This window comes from Echinops telfairi, unplaced genomic scaffold, assembly GCF_000313985.2.
Source record: "Echinops telfairi isolate 266 unplaced genomic scaffold, ASM31398v2 ScPeMD7_7424;HRSCAF=8462, whole genome shotgun sequence".
In the NCBI taxonomy this organism is placed as follows: domain Eukaryota; kingdom Metazoa; phylum Chordata; class Mammalia; order Afrosoricida; family Tenrecidae; genus Echinops; species Echinops telfairi.
Window position 1 is genome coordinate 17,695,305 of NW_022111324.1, and position 10,674 is coordinate 17,705,978.

The 10,674-nt window shown below is 50.8% G+C and overlaps 1 protein-coding gene across 1 annotated transcript in view; it reads right to left on the reverse strand.

Annotated features, from left to right (window-relative positions):
• The window catches only part of ASTN1 (astrotactin 1), a 402,092-nt gene that overhangs the window by 42,008 nt on the left and 349,410 nt on the right, over positions 1-10,674 (reverse strand). Inside the window, exon 17 of the mRNA XM_004706713.3 lies at positions 836-1,104. Within this exon, the coding sequence (XP_004706770.1) occupies positions 836-1,104 (269 nt within the window). The remainder of the gene's footprint in view (positions 1-835; positions 1,105-10,674) is intronic.

Consider the following 10,674-nt stretch of genomic DNA (forward strand, 5'->3'; position numbering starts at 1 on the left):
CACACACACACACACACACACACACACACACACACACGCACACGCACACGCACACGCACACGGACATGCACGGGCACGCACCTGACCCAGCTCTTTTCTCTATGCAGTTCTGGGGAGGGGCCCAGAAAGCTAGGAAACTGAGCTATGTCTTAGTCTCAGATGCATCTCCCCGGCTTGTCTTTGGTGGGAGATGCCTGCCCATTTTCCCCTGGTGTCTTTGGCAAAGCAGAACAGAGGTCAAAGGAGAGTAGTTTGGACGTGGCGTAATTGGCAGAGAGCAGTTGAATGTGGCACTTTGTGGTGAGAACCAGAGATAAGGAGGAAACCAGTTGCTCTCTGGGCTCAGGCTGTGTGGCTCTCCCCTGTCAGATCTGACAAACGCCCCTCCAGTTCTATCTACAGTTGGTTTTGGGTTGGGAGACAAGGTCAGAGAGCGGCTTTTACCTCCCATCCCAGGCCCACAAGGGTGAAGCAGAGCTACACATGCTCACCACAGGCGACCCTGGGAAGCAGGCAGGCTCTGCGCTACGACTTCAGCGATGGGGCGTTACCCTTCCTTATCCACCTTCTTCCTTCCAGCCTCCTCTGCCCAATGAGCCACCCAAGCACTGAGCTGTGACTCTGAAGCAAACTACAGTGGGTCATGTGGATTTGATTTAATATGCAAACATGCAAATCTAAGCAAACTGGGTGTCTGCATCAGCGAAGCAGAGTCTCCCTCTTCATAAATTCTAGCATAGAGCTCAGCTATACCTTGCCACGTCATTGTGCCCGTTGGAAAGCTTGTGTCCTTGTTGATCAGGCCACCCAGAAGCAAGAGTCCCCGGCCTCTTACCCGCTGGGTCTGGTTGTTGGTCACCAGTTCATAGATTGGGGATGCTCTGGTCACTTCCAACAGAACTGGCTCTGCCGGGGTGTCAGGGCTGGACGTCACATGGCACAGGGGGCAGGACGAGGGGCACCGTCCTTTGCTCTGGCACTCCATTCGGACTCCTGCCGCCATGCGCTTGGTGCCGGACTCGGACAGGCTGGTGATGTACTCTGGGAAGGTGAGCACCTTGGGGTCTCTTTCCCGCTCCTCTGACTCATCCGATGGGGAGTTGCCTGTCGGATACGAACGAAAAGAAACACTGCAGGAGGGAAAGCCAGGACTGGCTGCCCTCATAGCCCCAGAGCGTGGGGTTCCAATCCCCGAGAAGCCAGGGGCTGCCACTGCAGGGGCAACAGGTGCCCCGCTTTATTGGGGGAACTACTCCTCCCAGTAATCTTTGCATCGTGAGCCTGAGCTGAGTCTCTCTGCATCAACAGCTAATGCTTCTGGGGAGGTGTGTCCATGGCCATCATCGAACCACAAGCAACCGTGACTGCCCCGGGACTCAGTTTCTTCCTCTGGGAAGTGGGCACATGAACACCCCCTACCTCCAGCATTGGGTGATGAAGGAATGGGCAGATGTAAAATCACCTATCACAGTGGCTGGCCCATCATCGCAGCATCAACATGATGACTACAGATCACTGGGCCTTTATTATGAACAGGACACCTGGCCAAGACCTCAGGGAAGCCTGGTAAGAGCTCTGTGCGTGGAGTTCTATTATTATACCCGTTTTACAGATGAAATGCAGGAAACTCATGACCCCAACGTCCCTCAGGGTCTGTCTTATTGACTGCTGAGATGGACTTCTGAAGAGGGATTTAGGGACTACTATCAGATTTACGGATTGAAGTCTCAATGTTTACCACCACACCGTGGATGTTGAACTTGTGATTTGGAGCAAAATCAGAAGTGGACGTCTTTACTTCATGATGAACCAGTGACATGAAGATGGGGAAGGAGTTAAACAAATTGTACTCCCAAGGCTGAGGAAAATGTCCAATTCTTGGTCTATTTGGGGTGGTAAGTATGAGAGACACCTACCAGAAAACACCAGTTTGCTGCCTATGGAAGGAAGCCCAGCCCAGCATTTCTCTTTCCAATGCCCACGATTCTCTGTGTGCACTATGCTTTCTAAGGGGGAAGGGAGGTCAAGTCGGCTGACTCCAAGCAGGGAGTTGCAGAAGAGCCCCCCCTCCCCCCCTCAGCCTAGTTGCTGTCTTGAACATGCACTGACTTCAGGGAGAACGCTGGGATTTTGAGAATGATGGGCAGGCACAGAACATTCATTCGGGACCTCTCAGACTGCCCCATCAAGAGTGCAGTACTTGATGGGCCGGATCTTTGGGGGAACTGGTTGGACGGCTTTGCAAAGTGATTCCAGAAGGCGGTTGTGAGCCATGACTCCTTGGCTCCCTAAAGGAGTCTTTCCGATGGAGCCCTCCCTCGGAGCTCTCTGCTGTTCTGGCCCTTGCTTGTCCTGTGCTAGGAGCCCAGCTGGAGATACCATGTGGTGCTCGGCACACTGGCCTCCTGCTGAGCATCTGCACTGTTGCGAGGAGGCATTTTCCACCCAGAGCCCCACAGACACAGGGCTCTCCCAGTATGCTAAGGGGAAGGATTCCCTCTGTGGGTGATAGGATTCATTTCTCATTGGCCTTTTATGTAATCATAAGCACGGAGTTGAGCTCAAGGTCTTCTTAGCATAAGCCATGCTAACAGACCCCAGTTCACCGATGCTCAGTGCAGCACGGTTCACAATAGCCTCCAAAGGGAAACAGCCCGTATGCCCGCCGATAGATGACTGGATGGGAAAAATGTATCCACACACGATAGAATGCTGCTCTACCCCAAAGCAAAGTGAAGTCTCAATGTTTACCACACACGACGTTCGTGGTGCACGTGATTTGGAGTAAGATCAGATTATCACAAGAAGAAAACTATCAGATGTTCTCAGTAATGGGAACATGTGGTAGTTACATAATTTCATGTCAACTTGAAGTATAGGGGTGGAGTCTAGCCTATTCTTCAGGCCACAGCCTGATGGTACCTCCTTGTGGGCGTGGCCTCCTCATAGGAGGGTCCTGGGAACCTCTCTCCCCTCTCTCTCTGCCTTCGCCTTCCTGCTGGTGAGCCACCCTGAGACCTGCCTGAGCCCTGGAGATGTGTCTGCAGTCATCGGATCCACAGGATTGTGTACCGCACCAGCTTGTGATCCTCTTGCATTCTGCACCATTGTGTGTGACTGCGAGACTCTGAAGAGGGACTTATGGACTACTATCAGACTTACGGACTTGAGTTGGACTGGGCTGGGATGTCTTCCTAATACACAATTAATTCTATTTTTTTAAAGTTCATTTTATTGGTGTTTCTTACAGCTTTTATAACAATCCATACATCAATTGTATCAAGCATATTTGTACCTATCTTGCCATCATTATTTTATAAATATTTACTTTCTACTTGAGTCCTTGGTATCAGCTCCTTTCCCCCTCCCTCCCTCCTGCAACCCCCATGACCCCTTGATAAGTTATACATTATTTTTATTTTTGTCATCTCTTTTTTATTTAATTAAAAATTTTTTTTCATCTCTTACATCTACTGCTATCTCCCTTCCCCAACAGTTTCTTTTATACGCCCCCTTGATATAAAGCTCTTTCTTACACTTATATGAGTGTCTCTGGATTTGTTTCTCTAGTTTACCCAGACTGACACAGAGGCAAAAGCGCAGAGAAGTGAATTCCACAGTGGTTACCAGGGGTAGGAAGGAGGGGGAAACGGGAATCTTGGTTGCGCTGGGAACATCTGTTTGTGAGCATGGAGAGTCTACCTGTGGTTCCTAGTGATCATTGCACATGATAGATGAATTAGTGTCTCTCGATTGTACAGGTGGAAAAAGGTTAAGTTGGTGAATGTTAAGAACAATGAAAACACACACACATTAGCATAATTGCATACAACCAAACCAAGAAAGATGGTATCAGAGGGCTCCCCCAAGTCTCTTGAATCTGCATGAAAATCTTAATTGATTCTCAGGCATAGATGATTCAGGCAAGCCCATGCTGGGAATATCTGCGAAGCAACTACCAATCTGGCTTAGGACCCCCTGCCCCAGCCCCTTGCCAGCCTCTGCCTCCCCCACCTGCGTCTTGTCCGGGAATAAAGGGTGGGTGAGGATCCCTGAGCCCTGGGATGCAGTGCTCATGAACTCACGGCTAACCAAGAGTGAGGGCGGGGGAGCAGTTGAGCTCCTTGCTGTGATTTCTGGGAAAATAGGGCATCATTCACTGAGAGAGTAAACAAAGTTCCAAGAAACACAGTAAAGATACAGTGCTTCTTCTGGAGATAATTTTTTTAAATGTTGTTGTGTATGCTGTGCTCAAGGGTTCCCAGCGCTCCTGGCTGGCTTCCCCAGCCTTCCAAGGGGAGCACCCACCCTCTCCTTGCTAAGGGGAAGCAATGTTATTGACAAGGTGGGGCAAAGTACTTCCATGGAGTGGCCACTAGATGGTGATAGAACGTCTAAAATGCCACATTGTGCGGGGCCACCTGGAAAGGTGGAAAGTGAATTTCTTCAAAAGCAAAGGGCGCAAGTGGGCCACTCCCTGCAAGGTTGGGAGTCTGAGTCCACCCAGAAGCAATCTGGAAGAAAAGTCTGGTTATCTGCTTCCCCAAATGCAGCCATGGAAAGCCCGACAGAGGCCAGGTCGGCAGGCACACATCCGGTGACCATGAGTGGAAGCCGGCTGAGGGCAGCTTGGTTTCTGAAGGAGTCGACTTTCAAAGCCTGTGTGGTCAGAATCGTCTCCAGTCACGTAAGACAACAGTGACAGTTGTTTAGGGCACCCTCTCAAAGAAGGTAAACGATTTCATAAAACATCGCAACGGGTGAAAAGTCAGCGCTAAAGTAAAGTTACTTCTGTGGTGAGAATCATGTCCCCCTAATTCCTTTTCGGTCACCTTTAATCTCAAAACGCACGGGAGCGCCCCTGGTCCTCAGCACACACAAATACACCTGTGTCTTCTTTACTTGGGCTGCACCTGTCTCACACGAATGCAGCCACTGGAGGGCACTGTAGCTCCGAGAACGGCCCGGAGCTGAAGTCTGACAGCTCCCCTCCCTGTCTTCCCGCTCCCCAGCATGAAGGCTCCTAATTACTGCTAAACATTGGCGGGGCCGCCCCAGCCTGCAGCCGCTGGCTCCTGGCTACCCCCAATTAAAAGCAAGTTACATGACATTGCTGTCAATAGCATAGGTAGCAAGGTGAGGGGGTGAAGAATGATGGGCAGAGAGAGGGTGCAAGGGAAAGATGAGTTTCCATTGAGCGCCCTATTTCCCTTTTTCTGACAAAATTCAGATCCATATAAAAAAGGTCCTGCTGGAAGCCAAGCCCTGGTCCCTCTTGACCCCGCCCCATCCTGTGCCATAGAGCTGTGCGGAGGGCAGCGCGATTGGCACACTAGGTCTGAGCAGGGAGCTCCCCCAAGCCACCGCCTCAGATCCTAGCCAAGAACAGAAATGTGCATGATTTTTCAGAGAAGAGACGCATTTCCGATGTGCAGTTACAGAACAATTGGGAAATACTGCTTAAAATGATGGAGTCCGGTGGTGAGCACTCAGCTAAATCTCTCTTTGTCCAAAGAAAGACCAATAACCATCATGTCTCCGCCAAGTAAGAGAAGCGCGGGCCCTGAAAGCTTCCCGAATGTCCTGTGCTTCCAACTCCTGTTTCCTGTAAGTGGGGGTGGGAGGGGGCGGGGAAGCCTTCGCGGGGGGTGGGGGTGGGGTTCCGGGGCTTGTAAAGAGGAAACCCCATCGTATGTTCACGTGGTGGACGGTAGCCCCCTCCCATCACCTATTACAATTCTCTGGTACTTCTCCCCTCTTCTACTCTGGGGCGAATGGCATGGTAACTGCAGGCACTATGCATTTCTTAGTTAAATGATTATCCCATCACATCCAGCACACAACCCTCTGAACAGGAGGGAAAACGGTCACAATGAGAAGTTATGCAATCCAAGATTATTAATTACAAGGGTACCTTCTGATTACCCAAGGGTGACCTCAGCTCCCTGACTGGTGGGTCGGTTTGCAGAATTTACCTTGCTGCCAGCTGGGGGAGCCCTAGAGTTGGACCTGAGCTTTCCTACAAGCAGCGCCAACATAGACTGTAGTTAGTTAACAACCTCAAACCTGCGAAGCATTTTGCAAGTACAGTTTGCTATAAATAAATGCCATTTGCTTTAGGCTAAATCTGTATCTTACAGCACACAGTGGATGAATTTCCCCAATGGACGACTGTGGCATGAGAATATTGGCATTCTCAATGCTCAGAACCTCCTGGTGACAGTGCATAGCCTTAGGCATGTACACGTTGACTCATCTAGAATCAGGGGCAGGTGAGGGGGATAAAAGTGACCATCTTATTCTCATGCAGGGTCTGCTCTGCCAGTGGGGACTGACAGGTCATGAGGGTGAATTAGCTGCTATTAAGTAAATTGGTACAATTCCTGTAGGGTTCTGAGACTGCTTAAGGAGCTCTCTCCTGAGTCAGTGCCCAGGGCACTGAGATACTAATGACATCACCGAGAGAACTACAGAGGCAGTTCATTAGGCAGCTGAGAAATCAAATGCAAACCGTTCGGATCCCAGCTTTGGAGACAGCATAGGATCTGCATGGAAGGATTGACAAGGGTGGGGCAAGCATTGCCCTGCAGCCCACCAACACCCACCCTGCATACAATTACCGATGCCCACCCCAGCCTGCTCCTATTGAAGGTAGGGGTCCTGGCCTTCCTATGTCCACTCACCCTAGCCTTCCCCTGGTCAAAGCCGTCTCTCTGGATGGTCCATCAGCTTAGCAGAGAGGCTGAGGTCACTCTTGACTCAACTTGGACTGTTAGAACTGTGATGGAGATTTATTCCCCAAGACCCAAACACCATGTTCTGTAAATCTGCCCTCATTTGGAAAGCACTGGCCTGGCCACTACTGGCCACAAATTCTTCATCACCATTGCTTTCACTTGCTGCACACACAGTTTAAATCCTAAGAAGGACTCCCAATCTCAGTAAGAAAGGCTCGAAACCTGTTCTCACTTAATAGAGCCGGATGCACAGGGATGCGGAGGGACACAGCGAGATGACGCGGAGGGACACAGCGAGATGACGCGGAGGGACACAGCGAGATGGCGCGGAGGGACACAGCGAGATGGCGCGGAGGGACACAGCGAGATGGCGCGGAGGGACACAGAGTAGATCCGGTTGCACAGGGATGAGGAAGGACCAGGTGCAGCTACTCCATATGGTTTCCAAGGCTGCCATTTTTACGGAAGTGGCTGCCACATCTTTCCCCAGTGGAGGGTAGCTGGTGGGTATGAACAACGACCTTTCCAATGATTTCACCCCCAGAGTCCCTGCCCTTATGTATAGCATGAGGATCATAACTGAATTGATTCAGTACAGTTGCTGTAAAGACTACCCGGTATCATCCAGAGCACATGCTTAGAACCGTGAGGGCACACTGCCTGATCTCTACATTTTATTCTCAGATGGTTTGTTTACCATGTTGCCTGCCCATCACCACCACAAACAAGGCAGGGATGAGAGGAGGGGCTTTTTAACAACAAAATCATGTCTTGTTTTCCACGATTCTATCCCACAGCGCCTAAATAATGCACTAGTGCATTCAACAACTCGTTAAACAAATATCTATTGAAGGCCTGCAAATGTTTGTTGAATTCATAAATCATTTCCAATGACTTGTGCGCACAGTGCTCTCCTCTACAGGTCCTTGCTGGGCAGGCTGGGCTGCCACGCATCTGCTGCCTCGTGGCCCTGGGTCCTGGCTTCTCCTATAGCCTTCGCCTAAGGAAAGGGGCAGCGATCCCAGAGGGCTCCATTGCCCTCAACTACAAATGGGAGGTATTCAGAGATGATCTTGCTTCCCTGATTTGAGGAAATAGCGCCCAAAGTACAATTTGCAAGTTCTGCAAAACACAGGTCCTCCGCTCATTCATGTACTTTAAGTCCATTACCTTGGGATTTAAGGACTGAAGCCTAAGACAGGAGCAGCCAGCTCTAGCTCTGGAAGGCAGACCGTCTGTGCTGTGGATGAGGTTTCCCGCGGGTGTTGTGGGTTACGAGTCAAATTGTAGACTAAAAGGTCTGTGGTTCGAACCCACCAGCTGCTCCACGAGAGAAAGCGGAGTCTGTCCGATCATTTAAAGATGCGCAGCCCACAGACCCTCGGAAGAAGTTCTATGTCACCTGTCCCTTCGTGTCACTACGACGCAGTGGAGGGTCCTGTGGTCAAAGAATGGGTTAGCTAACTTCCAAAGTGGTAAAAGGGCACAAATGACGAGCTGGGCCAATGGCACCGCCAAACAGCAGCTGGAGTTGAAGGCGCAGCTCCATGCGGGTCTCCCAGGGACTCAGCTTCACGCCCCACCCTTCACCAGCAGAAAAGGCAGTGGCTGCCAGAGCCAGGCAGTGCCCCACCTGCCTTTGTCCTACTCTGCCCGGCACACAGGGGTGGGTCCCTGTGTCCTCGCTGTCCATGAGATCTGAATAAGCACCTTGTCTGTTTGGGAATAAGGTCAAGTTCTGGTTCACAACTTTCCAGTGGGTGACAGAAACAGTTCCAATGTCAAAGAGTTTCCTACGATGCCTAGACTCACACTTTTAAATTTTTTCAAAAAATTCTTCCTGAGAAGGCAGCCCTCTGCCTTTCACCCTAAAAATATGGTTACCCACTGTGATCCAGTCGCTCGGGACTCGCGGTGGCTTTAAGGGACAGCTGCAAACCTTTGGCGGAGGTGCCCGCGCGTTTGACCAGAAGCAGATTGCCTCTTGTCTTCCGGTAGAGCAGCCGCTAGGTCGGACCCACCAACTGTTTGGTTCCGGCCCAAGATTTAACCCATTGTGGAAGCGGGCTTCCTTAAAGCGACGGTCACTAAACGAACATTTCTGAGCACGACATTGTGCTCAGCAGAACCTGTACATAGACCAAGAGAAAGTCATTCCAACCGAACAGGGCGCTCCTGCATGGCTCCACATCAGGCTGGGTGGACAGCAGGGCTGCACCCCTAACTGCACTCCTTCCAGCTGAATGCAGGGCCACTAATGAAAGAAGTTGGCTCACATGAGGAAGAACTGGCCGCAGGATTGCAGGAAGGCTGATTAACAGCCTTCAATATCCACACCCCACCAACTTGCTGGCTGGACGCAAGGAGGGCTTGAAGCATTTACTAATGAAGATGCAAGACTACCGCTTTCGGTGTGATTTATAACTGAATAATACAGAAAACCAGAATCTCCACAAATAGCCCAATAAGCAACATGATGGGAAATGGAGAGAAATTGAACTTGTTACGGATTTCATTTGTCTTGGATCTGTAATCAATTCCCAAGGAAGCCGCAGTCAGGAAATCCAACGGCATATTGTATTGGACAAATCTGCAGCAAAAGTCCTCTTGAAAGTGGTCAGAAGGAAAGCAGTCGCCTTGACGGCCCGGGCCTGCCTGACGGAAGCCAGAGGCCTTTTCGATGGGAAAGCTGGGCAGTGACAAAGGATGCCCAAAGGAGAATTGACTTCTGGTATTTGGGAAGAGTGCCCAATACATCGTGCCCTGTCAGCAGGACGCGTGCGTGGGCCTGAGGAGAGCAGCCAGCATGGTTCTTAGAAGGGAGGACGGGTAGACTTTGTCCCGTGCAGTTGGACAGGGTAGCAGGGCAACTCCATCTCTGAAGAAGGGGTGTGCTGGGCCGAGACAAAGAAGACACTCCTTGGGACGGATGGACTCGGTGGCTCCAAGCAGGGGCTCAAAAGGGGGGGGGGGATTGGGTTGGGCTGAACAGTGCCTTGTTCTGTCAGAGGGAGCGGCCATTTGACAGCATGGAACCACAGCACAAACGCAGGGCTTCGTCCTCTGCCTCGCCCGCTGTGGTTGGAGCTGTGACATGGTGCAACTGCCGTGGAAAGTGGTTGGGAACTGAAATGCCAAAGGACCCGGCAATCCCTCTGTTTGGTACATATCCTGGAGAAATAAGAACTATGGTACAAATGGAGAGATGCACACCCATGTTCACTACAGCAAGCTCAAAAAGGGAAACAAGGAGCAACCTAAGTGTGCCCAGCAGTGAAAGAATGGATACGTAAAGTGTACACGCACACAATGGAATCATCCACAACATGAAAGACCAGGGTTGGCACTGGTGAACGTCTACCAACATGGATGAACGTGAACGGCATTCAAAACAATGTCACTTCCAGCAAGTCCATTCTGACTCATAGCCACCCGGCAGGACAGAGTAGAACTGACCCCGTAGGCTTCCAAGACTGTCAAGCTCTACAGGAGTAGCAAACCTTCTCTTTCCCCCAAGGAGCAACCAGTGGGTTTGAACTGATGTTCGGAAGGTTGGCAGCTCAACACGGAACCCACTGGGCTATCAGGGCTCCTCTGTCATGTCAGACATTATGCTCAGTGAAATTAGTTAACCACAAAAGTACTCGTGGTGGATGAGATCATTATTATTATTTAAATCAAGAATAGGTTTTACATGCAAAGCAGCAGTTTTGATGGTGACTGGGTATGGGAGGAGACCACCTCAGGGAGGCACAGGCCAAGGAGTGACATGTGCTGACTTAGGTGAAGGGGACGACAATGCACATGAAGAGGGAGGGGAGACAACAGTGATGGGGGCGGGGAAGACCCTGGCAAGCCTGCTGATGTCGACAGCAAATGCGATTGTATACCCAGTCCTGCACTGAGGGGATCTACAAGCAATGATCACATACCCAAT